This window comes from Alligator sinensis, unplaced genomic scaffold (assembly GCF_000455745.1).
Source record: "Alligator sinensis unplaced genomic scaffold, ASM45574v1 scaffold624_1, whole genome shotgun sequence".
NCBI lineage: Eukaryota > Metazoa > Chordata > Crocodylia > Alligatoridae > Alligator > Alligator sinensis.
This window is the reverse complement of record NW_005842021.1, coordinates 2,645,415-2,661,361: the sequence shown is the minus strand read 5'-3', so window position 1 is coordinate 2,661,361 and position 15,947 is coordinate 2,645,415. Positions and strand designations below refer to the sequence as shown.

Sequence of the window (15,947 nt, the reverse complement as noted above, 5' to 3'; positions counted from 1 at the left end):
GGAAAGAGGTCTACCGCTGCGACATTTGCCAGATGCCCTTCAGTGTTTACAGCACCCTGGAGAAACACATGAAAAAGTGGCACGGAGAACATTTGCTGACAAATGACGTCAAAATTGAGCAGGCAGAAAGAAGCTAAGGCCCCCATTAGGTTAAATCAGGGGTCTAGGTAACATTTAATTTGTACAGTTTAACTATTTGCCAACTGAGAAAAGCTGACCTAACTTGCCTCCATAAACATAACTTAGCATAACTAAGGTAGGTGCCAGACCGTGGCACTTAAATATAACCTGTGTCTACAAAGTTCTATTAAACCCGAGGGTTGATTAAGGCAGTAAAAATTGTGGAGCCTTTTAACTGTGCAATAATTTCTGTATTTATTGGGTTTTTGTAATTTTTTGGCATGTGCAGGTACTTTTTTTTATTCTTTCTGTTTAAATTTCTTTTAAAATTTTGTTGGGTATCCCTTTTTAATTTTACCCTGTAGTAGCCTGAGATTACTTGCATTGTAGGGGAGAAACGTATCTTTTTAAATTATAATTTTTGGGCCGCTGCTTTGTTGAAATTTAAGCTAAGCATGTGTAATTTCTTGTGAAGAAGCCAACGTTTTAACTGAGCTCTGTCTTTTTTTTTCCTTTCCTCTTCTTTTTAAACAACCTTGGAGATTAGGGAAAATAAAATTGTACAGCGAATAACAATCTTTAAAATTAGCACTTTCTTTTGGAATTGGATCTGATATGTAGCACTGACGATGTCGCTAAAGTTAGAGGCCTTTTCTATGTAGATTTCACCATTAAAGTTATGTCAACTTAAAAGACATGGATGCAGGGATTTTCTGAAGGCAGCTACATAAGAAAACCTATTATATTAATTGTGCATTATTAAGAGATAGTTTCCTCTGGTTGTTAAGGATAAACCACCATTTTGTCACTTGTTCTAGGATCAGTAATTAAGATATCTGAACGATCCACCCCCACAGGCTGTAATAATACTTTAAAGGTATCGTAATATTCTTTTCAAACCTTGGATGAAATAAATGCCATCCTTTTTGTTTACCACACATTCAAAAGTCTAATTGAGTTCAGGACATCTGTAAATATCTCTTACTTAGCCAAGTAGTCCATCGCTACTAGAACTGCTGTTGTTAAGGCAACGATCACAAGAGCGCAGTGGTACTTTCTCAGTCCAAGAAACTAGCATCTGTCAGATATTTGGATAGTAAATATAAAGTATTAGGAATATCTCCTATAATGTACAATAATATTATTGTAAGGAAGGAAGAGAAAAATATGTCAACTCTAGTCAGGCTTCCTGCATTGGCCTGATTCTGTTCCCCGTGAAGTCAGTGAGCATTTCCCCATTGATTCAGGCAGGAACAGGATGGAGCCCCACATATTATAGCGAAGAAAATGCAAAAACAAAAACCCGTACCTGCTCTTTTTTTCCAATTATTTTATGTTTTAGCCTATTAGGACTAATAATAACAAACAGTGGACAATTAAGGTTAGGTATTTGAATTATGTTGACCTGCACTTTAAAGTTTATGTTTGTGTTTAAGGGAAAATGGCTTCTCGACAAGAAATTACCTCAGAATCTTCTACTTGGCCCAAAGGTGGGTTAAACTGTAAGGAAACAGCTGAGATTAAGTGTCAGTGTTGCTAAGCATGGCATTCACAATACTGGCACTATAAAGAAAAATAAAATAAAAATAATTTATTGGACAGTTTTTCTACTGCCATTCAATTTGACGTGAGTGCCTTGAAAACTGATCTTCCTATTTGAGTCTCTTGAGACAAATGCAAAACATTTTTGTGAAATGAAAAGACTTTTAAAAAAAGTAAAAACAAGAAAAGTACATTCTTTAGAAAAAAAGAGCCACATTTACTTAAAAATTACTGGTTGAAGATAGTGGACATGAAAATGCCATAAGACCCAATCAAATGAAGATGTATACCCAGCACAACTTCGGACATCCATTAGCTGAATTATTCTCAGCCTTTTTTTTTTTTTCAGGACAACGCTGCTTAGGAAACGGAATGGAAATGATTTACTGCTGAATTAAAACTCAAATGACACAAATTACAAGTTGTTATCATTGAATGAGAAAAAACAATTCAGGAACAACGGCTAATTTTTTTTTAAAGTTAAATTTAGTGCACTCTGTCTTAAAATACGTTTACAGTATTGAATACATACAAGGGTAAAAAAATTGTGTGTATGTGTGTTTGAGCAATCTTTTTTTTTTTTTCAAAGTTTGCTTAATAGGTTATTAAAAATGCCATAATGGCCATGTGTATATTGTTTTCTTTTGGTGACGGGGTTTTAGTATATATTATATATATTAAAATTTCTTGATTACTGTAAAAGTGGACCAGTATTTGTAATAATGGAGAATGCCTGGGCATTTTACAAAACCAGAAAGAAAAAAAAAAACTTTTCTTTTTTCCTTGAAAATGTTGCAGTAAAATTTAAATGGTGGGTCTATAAATTTGTTCTTGTCACTGTAACTGTAAAGTCTTGAGTTTTAGTAAATTTTTTTCTGCCTTGGGTGTTGAATTTTTATTTCAAAAAATGTATAGAAACTTGTATTTGGGGATTAAAAGGTGATTGCTACACCATGTAGAAAAAGTATGTAGAAAAAAGTGCTTAATATTGTTATTGCTTTGCAGAAAAAAAATCACGTTTCTGACCTGTACCTATTTTTCTCTTTTTTTCCCCACCCCCCTTCTGGAATGGATATTGATATTGGTTGATTCATATGATGTAGGCACTTGCTGTATTTTTACTGAAGCTTGTAATTTTTTAACTGTACGCTTGTCCTTTTAAAGGGATTTAATGTACCTTTTTGTTAGTGAATTTGGAAATAAAAATAAAAACAAAACAAACAGGCTGCCATAATATATTTTTTTAATTTGGCAGGATAAAATATTGCAAAAATAAAAAAAAATTTGTATGTGAAGTCCTTATTGTACAGGAAGAAAAGGGGTTGTTAGACGACCTTTGAGTAAAAGAAACAAAACAAAAGAATTAAGTGCTTTTTAATTTTCTTTTTTTTCCCATTTTTTTTTGTTCACAAATAATTTTCGTTGTATATATATATATTTTTTGTCAGAAATAGCCTACAAAAAAGTGCTGTTCCCACAGGGCTCTAATAATTTTGATGTTGCCTGGACCCTTTGCCTCAAGGCTTTATCAGGTATGGTTGAACCAGGCTGGTTGGTTATTGCCTATTTATGTTAAATGAAATCCAGTTTCTTTAAAAATGTTAGAAATAACATTCCACAGATTTCCCCTTCGAGAGAGAGAGAGAGAATGAGAGGAGATTTCCCCTCATTGCAAATGATAAGATGTTTAGAGCATCTTATATCATATCACCACCTCCCACTCACTTCCCTCATGAGTCACTGCCCTCTAGAGTAAGGTGACTTTTCTCTTAAAAAGTGAGAGCAGTTGCATCCATTTTGACACAAGTAAAGAGATCTGCTGTTGTACAGTTTTAATTGGATTGAAATAAAATTGGTCCAGGCACAGCTTTCCTTTCCCCTGTCAGAACAGGACCTATTCCATGTACAGGTCTTGCCAGTCCATGTTATTATCTGCTTTGCTGCTGTTCTCTCTTAATTGTACATTCCATAAATTTCTGAATGTTTGAAGACTGGGATGAAATTCTGTACCTTTTGATTTTTCTCTTTTCAGTTCTCGCCGTCTCTCTCTTTTTGGTTGGAAGGGGAAGGACAAATAGCAGAAGTGATAGTCATAAAGTCATAGAAAATTTGGGCTGGAAAGGACCTCCATAGGTCATCTAGTCTAGTTTCCTGTGCAAGGCAGAATCACCTCTCTCTATCTTGTCCTCAACAAACATCCGTCTAACCTTTATGAAAAACTTCCAGTGATGGAGATTCCACAACCTCTGTACATAATCTGTTCCAGCATTTAACCACTCTCAGAGTTAAAATTCTCATCCTAATATTCAGCCTAAATCTCCCGTATTGCAAATTAAGACCACGATATCTTGTCCTGACTTCTCTGGACACAGAGAACTGCCATCCTCTTTATGACAATTATGACAGTCTATTGAAGGTTTTAAAGTGGCGAAGCAGAAGAAAACGGTTAACGTGGTTTCAGGAAACGATGGTAAGAAACACCATGCCAAATTGTTTCTTCACTTTTGTCTGTGCAATACTGCTGAAGCCATTAAGGTGGCATGTGCGTAGATGAAAGCAGAATTTGGTTCAGCTGTTTTGCAAACACCTCCTTGCTTGACTCTACCCTAAGATTTTTTGGCAAAGGTTTGAGCTCAGGTATTCTGGTGTAAATCAGTCAGAAGGGGTTCATGTGATTTCCTCCTGATTTACTCCAGTGTAATTGAGATTGGACTAAGGTCCCTGAAAGGCATATGCTACTTCTTAGTGAAAATTCTAGTCCCTTTTACATTTGTGTGAATCTAGAGCAATTTCATGGAATTCACTGAGTATTCACTGGGGTAATCAAGATCAATTTAACCCTCCGTTTTCAGACCACTTCCTTGAAAGATAGAGTTCACCTTTCATTTTAAAGCAAATTGCTTGGGAGCACCAATAGCCCTATTGTTTTTAATTAACCAGCAGTTAACACCAGCAATTGTCTAGTCACATGATATAAATCACTGACAAACTAACAGTAAGTCGCCCAAAAAGCACAAGGATTGTGTTACTACAGACTAATGATGATGGAATAACCCCCTTCTTTCTGCTCAGAAGAACATACTTTATTAGGCCATAAGCACAATGTAACATAGACATACAATTATGCTGCCATATTTATATTCCCAATTCAAAGAAATATTAAGTTGAAATTCCAATGTGTCAAATCTGGCTGTCATTGAAGCCAAAACTCGAACTGGTTTCCGTGGCAGAAAGACTGGGCCCGTCATCTCACCCAAGAAATGGGAATACTGCTATTACAGAAGAGGGTCAAAAATCAGCATTTCATCCCAGTCCTGAGTAAAAGACAGTCCAAGGTTTTGTTTATCACAGGCAAACTCATTTTTATGGTGCTCTTTGTATTTTAGAACTGCAAAGCAAAGTAACGTTGATTTAAGTTGTTTGCATTTGTACCGGCAAGGCAAAATATTTTTATTACCTTTTTCTATTACTTATTGTATGAGCTTTTTGTTGTTTACTTGGAGGTTTTGTCTTTTACTACAAGTTTGGAACTATTTATTATTGCTTGGTATTTGTGCTCTGTTTAAAAAACGAGCACTTTTTTTTTATTATGGATAAAATGTTGAGATGGCTGGAGGTCATTTCAATATGGCTTAGTGAAATATTTATTGTTCCTTTTATTCTCTGTACAAGATTTTTGGCCTCTTTTTTCCCTTATTGTCACAATGTTGAGTTCAGCATGTGTCTACCATTTCATTTGTACGCTCGTTCAAAACAACGTTTGTTCCAGTTTCAAGTTATAAAAATAAATTGGACATTTGACTTGATCTCCAAATCTTGTCTTTCCTGTTTATTTTTAAATTTGGGGGGACCGAAAGCCTGAAGGATCAATATGGTTTACAAGATTTATAGGCTATTCTCCTATTGATTCAGTTCAGCCTTGATTTGGAAAAGGCTTCCTATTTAAGATGGATTCATAAGCATTTGCTTACTGTTAAGCATGTGCTTAAATCCCAGTAAGGCCAAGGGACTTAAGTACATGCTTAAAATTAAGGATATGATTAAATGGCTTCTTAAATTTGAACCTTAGGTAGTGCAAACTGGAGCAATACTTTAAATATGCAAGATGCTTCATAACAAATAGCTTTAACATTATAAAGATGATTGTTTCTGGAGTTTTCTTCTGAAGACATTGAGCTGAACTCTACTCTCAGATCCCTGTCCAGCAAAGTACTTCAACACATGCTTAATTTTAAGCATGCTAGCAGTCACATGGGTTTAAGTTTACTTCAGTGCTTTGTTCAAAGATCACTCAGTTTTGCTCATGTAAATATGGAGGAACACTACTGAATTAGCTGAGAGTAGAACTTGGCCCAAAGAGTATGCTTTAACACTGATATTCTGCCACCCCAACATTTAACTGTTGATACACACCCTGTCTTCCTGCCAGATTCTTGGGAAAATGTGTGTGTGTGAATCTGAAAAGGAGAATGAGGCTCAAAGAGCACATCTACATGTTATTAATGTGCAGTACTTACTGCACATTTAGTTTAGTATTTGTTTAATGAAGTACTAATTAAATATGCAGTAACTATAGTTAATGCGCAGTAGCTCTGGCGCATGATTTTTTTTGTGATGCTTACTGTGCAGTAGCCTAATAACACTGTGCAGTAGTATATTAGCACAGTTTTTGACTGGCATGCTATTGCTTATTGTTATTAGGTTACTGCACAGTAAGCCCAATTTGGAGATACTATGAGGATGGTGAGATTTCAGCCACACAGAATCCACCATCCTGAGTTGGAGTAACTGAAAGAAAAAGATTTGGTGGGACTTTGGGGGCCAAATTTTAATTGTCCTTAGGCCCTGATTCTGAGAGCCATGTAAGCAGGCACAGTTTTAAACAAGTAAGTAATCTCATTAACTCTAACAAGACTACTCAGGTCCTAAGATAGACACAAGTTATTGGGCTCAATACAGGGGTGATGGATCATAATAAGTAGACTGTGCTTTACAAGAGTTCAGGCTAGAGGAGCTCATGAACACTTCTGGCCTTAAACTCTGTTAATTTCAAATTATGCATATGCTCAAGTGCTTTCCTGGTTCGGGGCAGTAGAATAAATTATTTTAATGGTGATATCATGTAAAACCAATGTAAATGAAATCAGAATTTGGCTCTTTGACAACTAAATTGGGTTAACATTATTCATGTTGCCTATAATTTCCAAAATGCCAAGTAAATCACATTTGAGAAGAACCCAACAATGGAAAAATTCATCCAAGGGACATTTTATTTAATTTTTGTAGTTTTTACATTTCTTATTTCAATATGTGTTTCCCTTCCCCAATATGGATTGATTCTGTTCCCAGCTGTTACATTTTTATACCACTATGTAACTTCACTGAGTTCAACGTAAGTATTCCTCATATCCACTGCTGTGAGTGCAAGATCAGAATTGGGCCCTTTTGTTAGAAGGTTAGCTGAAAGCCAATACAAAGGCAACACACACCAGCAAATCAAATACATTCAAAATCTAAATGAATATTTGTGGACTATTTGTTGCTGTATTTGCCAAGCATTTGGGCTGGATGCTGATGTTCATGGATACTGGTATCAATCAAGAAGAACCCTATTAAAGCCAAAGGAGTTGCACCTATTGATTTAAGTTATTGTGAAGTCCAAATGAAGCCCATATGATTCAAGGTCTAGTATGTGATTAAAAAAGTAGTTTGTAAACTTAGAATGATGACAAAACATTAAATCTAATTATTTTTTCCTAGAAGCTCTTTAAAAGATTTATCCCTTAGCGTTATGGTAATAAGGAACATATTATAAAGCAAATGTAATTTTTCAAGGGCCTGATTCTCACTTGCATTGTGTTTATCTAAGTATAGCTTCACTGAGTACAGTAGACTTACTCCCATTTTACATAAATGCAAATGAGATCAGACTCTGGTCCAGTGAGTTTCTGATGGAAAAGATAAATATATTTTGAGGCTACATTACAGAGTATTTTTAGAAACTGACCTTCAAATTCATAATTAGATTTGAGATCAGAATGTGGATTGCAAAGCTTACCTTTATCCAGTCAAGAAACAGAAACATATCACATGATCCATATGACCACTTAAAATAACTTGAAAATTGAATAGTCATATTGAAAGTGTCTGAATAAACCAATAACTAAGAGCAGAAATCATTCAGGAAATAATTCTGAATAATTAATATACTTGAGAAAACTCTGAGCTATTTTCAAGTTGTAAGAAAAAGGAGGAACACTTATCTAATAGTTGATTTGCTCTGAATTATTCTCCTAGCTCAGCTAAACACTGACCTTTAGTTACTCAATGACAACATGTATTCCATTTTCTGACAGATGACAGACTATTCTCTCCTGGAAGAAAACACATGTTAGTGATGGCAAAGATCTATTTGTTCATATTGTCCATCCACTGTCAATACAGGACTGTTCCCTGCAGTACATTTTCTAAAAATTACTTTATGCAAGATAGGATCAAACAAACACCACTTCATATATCTCTTAATTTAAAAAATATTTGTTTATTGGGAAAAAAGTGGACTGTATTGTGTTTCTCTTCCTTTCCCTATAGGTTTTATCATGATACTACCCTTTGTTCAAAACAACGACACTGCTTATGTGTTTATTTGGTTCACACCTTTGGGGTGAAGGCTAGTGCAGAAAAATGTAAGTCTGGTTCTACTTTCCAGTGCACTACTGAACAAGAAACAAGTATGCTACATAGAGATGCACCATCTTACCCATTTCCTTTTCTGCACACAGCTGAGACATGTCTAAATGTAGGTGTTTTTTGGATTTAGATGCTAAAATATCTTCAATGCAAGTAAAGACCATTTCAATATTTTCATGTGGAATTGGCAAGACACAGCACTGATTAAGGCAGAAATCACAGGTATCATCAGGACACATCAAAGCTAATGAAAATGAGGTGAAAAGCAATTATAGTGTAATGATACCTATATCTACCCATGCAGTGGCAAGCAATTAAAATAACTTCAAAAATATACACAGTGCTCTTAAAATTTTTTTAGAGTTTAAAATTGTTGTCTACTGGTGAAAATATGAACTGTGTTTTCTCCGTCTCTTTCTCTGTCTCCGTCTCTGTCTGTCTCTCTCCCATCACCCTGTGTGTACGTGTGTGTGTATACGTAGATGCATGCCAAATCAGATTCAGATTTTAGGTATACTTGTAAATATCTGGAAAACTTTAATTGAGTTTCTCCTTTATTTGCCACTGTGTAAATGAAACTCAAATGTAGTCAACTCCTGGGTCATCACTAGGGATCCTGGTTTTCTGTGTTTAAAAATAGGCAAATCTCTGATAAAAATTGCAAATTTTCTGATTCAGTGCCTGAGCCCTGGCTGCCACCCATGGGAGGCAGCAGTTGCTGTGGCAGAGTATTGTGCAGAGCGCGGCTCCCCCTCCTGCATGGGTGGCACAGGCAGAGTGGAGCCTGTGTGTGTGGGTGGGCAGATCACCGCCCTCCTACCTCCACAGCCCAGCAGGTGAGACCCAGGCTGGCAGGGCAGAGTGCAACTGGGCGGAGATCAATGCTGCCGCTATTGGCCACGTGCCACCATGGCAAAGTGCCCCTTGCCCACCTGGCAGCATTGGGGATGGTGGTGCAGATTTTTGCCTCCTGCTGCCACTGGGTAACCAGGGGACGCACTGCCATGGCAGCATGGGACTTGCAGTGGTGGCATTGAGCTTCCCCACGTAACCCTGCTCTGCCCTGGCGTGCCAGGTCTCGCCTGCTGGGCTGCGGAGGCTCTGTGGGGAGGGCAGCAGGGTGGTGAGCCCTGAGCCCACAACAGGCAGCCGGCACATACCCTGCACACAAATCTGGAGGGCACATGCCCCCCATGTTTCCCCTGGGGATGCATGCAGTGGTGGGGAGCCAGCCTCCCCTGCTGACCCCTGGATGAGCCCATGGCTCCATCCCACTCCCTGCCCAGGCCCCGGAGCCCCACTTTCCTGTCCTGGCCCTGGGCCCCAAATCCTATTTACCACCCAGGCTGGGCAGCAGCAGCAGCTCCATCCCCAACCCTGCCTAACTCCCTCTCTCCTTCATTATGGGGACCTCAGTAGTCTAGCCTGCCAGACTTGCCTACGAGGGCTGCTTTCCAGGCTGCCTGGTGGCCACGTGCATGTGCCCCCTGCCTGAATGCCCTCTTCCCACTCCTCCCAGCTCCTTGCAGCACCTTGCAGCTTGCAAGGGGAAACCCACTGTTTTCCATGTTTTTTTCCTTAAAATGAGAAAATCCAGGTTTTACTGTGTTTTTTCATGGCAAATGGAAAAGCCGAATCTCTGGTCATCACTGTGTTACCAATCTTCAACCAGTGTAGCTCCACTGAAATTCATATAGCCTGATTCCATAATGTTGAATCAAACTCCTGCTGTACCTGTTTTAAAACACTAAAGAAGCTTTAATTTGTACGGTGACTTCACTCTGATAATATTAGTACATTTTTGGAAACACCATGAAAATTCTTTAACAGGTGGTTTCTACTGAAAGATCAGTAGCTCTTGGAAGCAGAAGGTCACAGGCCCAGTAGATCTCTCTCTATTCCAAACCTTAGTTACAACCTGAGGACGATAGCAGCCACATGCAATTTTGCAACTGGGCTTTTCACTAGACTGCAGATATTAGAAATTGGGGTTTAGAGCAGTGGTTCTCAACCTTCTTTGTACCAGGACCCATTTGTAAACATCAATGGCTAGTCCCAATCCAGTGCCCCTCACCCCTGACCCTCTGCCTCCCCTAGACTTCACCCCCTCAGTGTGTGGGGAAGGGGGAGGGGGAGTGTGTGGGGTATAGGGGGCCCAAGCAACCCCTTGCAGGCTGGAAATCTGCCAGCCTGCAAAGGAAAAGCCACGGTTTCCCACAGTTTTCTCTTTTAAAGGAGAATCCATTTTTAAAGTTTGTTGATCCGTTTTTATAGTTTGTTTGGAACCCTTTCATATATTCTTGTGACCCGCTATTGGGTCGCAACCCACAGGTTGAGAAATGCTGGCTTAGAGAATACATCCCCTAAGCCCAAAATATTCCCTTTTTTAGGGCTTACCCATTCACTCTTACAACAGGTTGTGGAGAACATGCTATTTAATTGCTGGTTTTCGCTTGTTTTGTTTACTTCTGGATTCTGCACAAGTCACTAATCATCATCTGATCAGCATGTAAACTGAAATCAATACAAAAGTTCTACCCCAGAAAAAGAAAAGGAACTAGGGACTTCTAAACACCTCTGGTTTGAGACTCAGGCAGCTGCAAAAAAAAGCAATGCTGCTCTTCTGTTCTTTTCTTAAAGACAAAAGTCTATAAATAGATTTTTTCCCTAATGTGCTCATAATTAAAATACATAATTAAGCTACTGTAACCATTCCAATCTTTAGGCGAAAAATGAGGAGGTGTGTTTATATTTCTCTTTCTCTACTTTTTCCCCTATTGGTTATACGAAAAGTATATGTAATTACTTGCTTTTCTTACCTTTGCAGAATGCAGATGCTTACACTGCTGTGAGATGCAGAGGAACTATGAAAAATGAAAAGGGCTCAAAAGTCACGATGTGATGAGTCGTGCTTGTGAAAACCATTGAAGACCTTACCCATATCCAGTGCATCCAACTTCCCTGCCCCATGGGCTGGATGAGTGGCACAAGGTTGGTCCCTCGTGTTGACGTATCGGGACGATTCACGTATGCAATCCATTTTGCTGGCCTGATCCTGTGTAGCAGCTCTGGCTGCTTGTTGGCCTAGCTCAACTGCATGCTGGCCTTACCTAGTGCACAGGCCATGTTATCCAGCTTGCAGGGCTCCCCATGGATCCAATAATTTGAGAGTGGGGGAGCAGCAATTAACACAGTTAACTCTGCCACCATTCCCCTGCTACCAAGTTTCCATCAATAAAAACAAGGGGACACTTCTAGTGACACCAACAACCATATTGCCTGTGTAAGTATGCTAGGGTTTGGCCCATATAATCTAATCAGAAATCAGGCACTCTTCAGGAAATGCTTTGAAATTTTGCTAGTGATGCAACACAATGTGGTTTTATTGAGTAATGCATCATTTCTGCGAAATGATTTTCAGAGTGAAATGAAGCAATTACAGAGTTATAACAGCAGAAGGAGGATAATGCAAAGTAAAGGAAAAAAAACAGATTTTCAGTTGAGACTGGTAACTGAATAGACAGCTAACGAATCAAGTCTGTTATATTGTTAAAATTAAAAACTCCCAAGGTATACAGAAATCTAAGTCCTTTTTCAAACGGAACTTAAGCCTGAAATTCCATTGACTTTTAATGAAATCTGGAGTCTGAAGTCACTTTTGAAAATTACACTTGATGTCTTAAGTCAGTTTGGAAAATCTTCTCCTGTATATACTTTATTGTTAAACACAGTAAACTGCGTTACTTCTATAATAGATTATGGTTCGAGCCCCCAATACCCCCCTTAGACTCTGAACATCCCTGAACTTTGGGAAGTTGGGGACCAAAACATAATTCCTAGGTCTGTGGTTTGACCTCAGTTTTATTCCAAACAGCTATTGGCTTAACTCTACACAAGCTGAAGAACCCTGAATTCTCATCAGTGCACCCAGTAGACCAGATGAGTTGGTGGCCGAGCAGGGTATTTGACCTCCTAACCACTGGGGCGGGGAACGGGGGGGATAGCTTCAAGGAATTCTGGGTCCAATTCAACAGATCTTAGGTAGCCTCTTTAGAAAGGGACCCCCTCCAGTCATCTTGAAGGCCCTAAACTAGGTGTCTAGCCTGTGGCTGTGCTTTAATTCATTCTTTCTGAGCGGGGAGGAAGGATAGATGCCACTTTAGTCCCTTATGGATGCCACAACATGTATCCATTTTGAAGGGACATGGCTGCTTAGCTGCCTCTCTTACCACCTCCTGCCCAAACCCTCTTGAACCATAGTACAATGTTGCCAGTTCAGTATGACTTTTTCATGACAAAAAGAATTTGACAGACCTGGGTTCACTTTATCCTCTGTTTCTCGCTAACTAGTGGCCACATTAGCTCTGGTTTGTTCTTATTTTCTCCCTTCTGTGTCTTTCTGTGGAAAAGGCAATCTTGCCTATGATCTACTAACATAACATCTTCAACACTTCAATGATTAATAAGAAATGGGCAATCAGGAGTCTTCTGTGAAAAGTCCCCCCTGGTGATGCCCCCTCCCTTCCCTTGGGTGTACGCCTCCTTTTTAGCTACGAGACATTCCTGGATTCTTTTGGTGAGCCATGGGGGCTTTTGCGCTCTCTTGCCTCCTTTGATCTGTGTTGGGATTACCTGCCTTTGGCCTTGGAGGATAGTCTCCTTAAGGAACGACCACTCTTCTTGGACACCCAACTCCCCTCCCCACCGGGACCTCAGTGTCTCCCTAACTATTCTCCTTACCTCATTGAAATCTGCCCTCCTGAAGTCCAGGTCTGCTGCCTTGCTGCAGGCCTTTGCCACCTTGCGCTGGATGGTGAATTCCAGCAGGTGATGACTGCTGTTGCCCAGGTGGTCAAGCACCTACAGACCCCTCACCAGGTCGTTGCCCATGGCCAGGACCAGATCCAACAAGGCATCTCCCCTGGTGGGGCTGTGACCTCCTGGGCTAGATGGAGGTCCTGTATCTTGGCTAGGGACCTATGTGAGTGGTCAGACCTGGCTGACTGCTCTTCCCAGCAGATGTCTGGAAAGTTCAGGTCACCCATGATGACCATGTCCCTTGACTTAACTGCTTCTGTGAGCTGACTTAAGAACTCTTGGTCTAGCTCTTCCCCTTGTTTGGGTGGTTTGTAGTAGACCCCCACCATTAAGTCCCTTTCCTCTCGACCTCCTTGTATTCTAACCCAGAGCACTTCAGTGTGTACCTCCTCTGACCCAGTGCTACTCATTGAGGATTTGTAATTCTCCTTGACATAGAGCACCACACCCCCACCTCTCCTCCCTGTCCTATCCCTCCTGTACAGCCTATTACCCTTGATATTCAGTGCCCAGTCAAGCGTTGGGTCCCACCACGTTTTGGTGAGCCCCACTATGTCTGGGTTGGTGTTAGCTAGCAGGAGGGTAAGTTCCTCCTGCTTGTTCCCCATGCTACGAGCATTAGTGTAGAGGCATTTGAGGCCTCCTGAAGATGCATGCACTGTCCCCCTAATCCCAGTACTACCTCGGCCCCTGTTGCTTACCTGGGTATTTATTCTGCTTGTTGTTGGTCTAGGCCGGGCTGTTTTTGTGGGTGATGCTTGGTTTAGTGGTCCAAGGCTTCCTCTGCCCTCATCTTCCCCATCTCCCGACAAGCCTAGTTTAAAGCCCGCTGGAGGAGCTCAGCCAACCTATAAGAGAACACACAATTACCTTTGGGGGGAAAGGTGAAGCCCATCCCACCCGAGCATGTCTCTTGTCCTGATGTGTGGGTCATTGTCTAAGAAGCTGAAGCCCACCTCGAGACACCATTTCCTAAGCCGCAAGTTGACCTCTCTGATGCAGGTCTCGTGTCGTCTTCCACGTCAGCTCACTGGTAGGACAGAAGAGAATACCATCTGTGCCCCTATCTCCTTCAGCATGCCCCCCAGAGCGTGGTAGTCCGTCATCAGGTGATCAGTTCTTAGTTATGATAAAGCACTTAAGACCCAGGGGTTGGGCATTCTGTCTCTAAAATCCATAGAATCATAGAAAATTAGGGTGGGAAGGGACCTCAGGAAGTCATCTAGTCCAACCCCGTGTTCAAAACAGGACCATCCCCAACCAGATCATTGCAGCCATAAACAGTGGGAAACACACAGGGCACCTCCAGAAGTACTGAAGAGGATATGCTTGGCTGCATTTTATATAGGGCATTTTATCATCTAGTGTAGCTACATTGTAGCTGAAAATATTTATTAGCCTTTACTAAATTTAACACTACTTGGTGTATTCAGTAAAGTAGTTCCATTACTGCCAGGAATAAGCAATGTAAGAAGTTTTAGCTCCATTTTTCCGATAGAACCAGCTAATATTGCAAATAGGAGTGGCCAGCAGTGCAAAAATGAAAGCTGCCAACATAGGAAATCCCCTGGAGTAAAAAATCAACTACTTAAGGAGGAAACTGCATCTCCTGCAAACTGAGCACCCAGCAGATGAGCTAGCTCTTGGTCTCAATAAATATACTTCAGAAACTGGACAATGGCTACTCTCAGTTATTATTCATTGTATATCAAAAATATAATTGATCCTAATTCCTTCTTTAAAGGAATGAATGAAAAAGAAGAGAAACAACTTAAATATAGGGTTTTAAAGGAGGTTTATGGGTGCTCAGCACCCACTGAGCTTAATGGGATTTGAATACGTAACCAAGACCCAACCAAAAAATCAGTGAAGAATTGGATTTTGTGGTCCACTGCTGCTCCCCTGACCTGCTATTTTATTCTCTGCTAAAAGGTTTCTCTTGCAATAGCTAAAACAGATGTTTGCTGCATGACATAGATATGGTTCTGAAAGACATGACTGACATTAAAGAGAAATTTGTTTGCTTCTTTTATAGCTGACAGTCACTATTCAAGAATTCTTTGTTCATTTGTGTGAGAGATGACCCTTAAATCTAGTTGGGATCTGTAAATAGCTTTTTAAAAAAGTGCTGCTCACTAAGATTAGGACTGAGTCATGGAGGCTTTTGTTTTATCAGCCATATTTTCCATGATGTCATCCATTTTGACTATAGGATTAGTTTGAAGAACTGATGAGGTAGTCTTTCTCCACAAATTCATTTGTTTGACATTAGTTTCAGTCAGTACCAAAAGCTGAGGCCATCTCACTGTTCCTTGGGTATCCTTACACGAAAAGTGTTGGTAGGTTTAGTCCACTTTTTTTAGTGGACAGCTGTCAACATCACAGCTCTTGCTAATTAACAATTAATACCTTTGCTGGAAGACTCTGCCAAGGATAACATTTTCAATTAATACCTTTGTTGGTAGACAGGCCAAGGATGAAATGAGCAATGAGATTATACTCTCACTCCTATAGTTGATCCCTTGTGGGCAGTTATGGTTAGGATGCTTGTACTCATGCCACCTATTCTTGAGCTACTCCGATGTCTTAATTGAAGACTTTGATTTATGTGACTGTCTGTTTCCTATCCTTCACCAGTACTAAAGTACTCTTGGGCTTGGGCAATCACATACTCCCCATGAACCCAGGGCCAATTTCCTCTGACTGGTGTGGTAAGGTACTTAGAAAGGAGATGTCTTTTTAATGTGTGCTCTGAAAGAGAGGTAAATGGCAACAGC

The 15,947-nt window shown here is 40.0% G+C and overlaps 1 protein-coding gene across 1 annotated transcript in view; it reads left to right on the top strand.

Moving 5' to 3' along the window:
• The window catches only part of BCL11B (B cell CLL/lymphoma 11B), a 97,909-nt gene extending 97,602 nt beyond the window's left edge, over positions 1 to 307 (top strand). The window contains 1 exon segment of the mRNA XM_025202328.1: positions 1 to 307. This exon segment is cut by the window's left edge and continues 4 nt beyond it. Within this exon segment, the coding sequence (XP_025058113.1) occupies positions 1 to 137 (137 nt within the window). The 3' untranslated portion in view covers positions 138 to 307.
• The last annotated feature ends 15,640 nt before the right edge of the window (positions 308 to 15,947 follow it).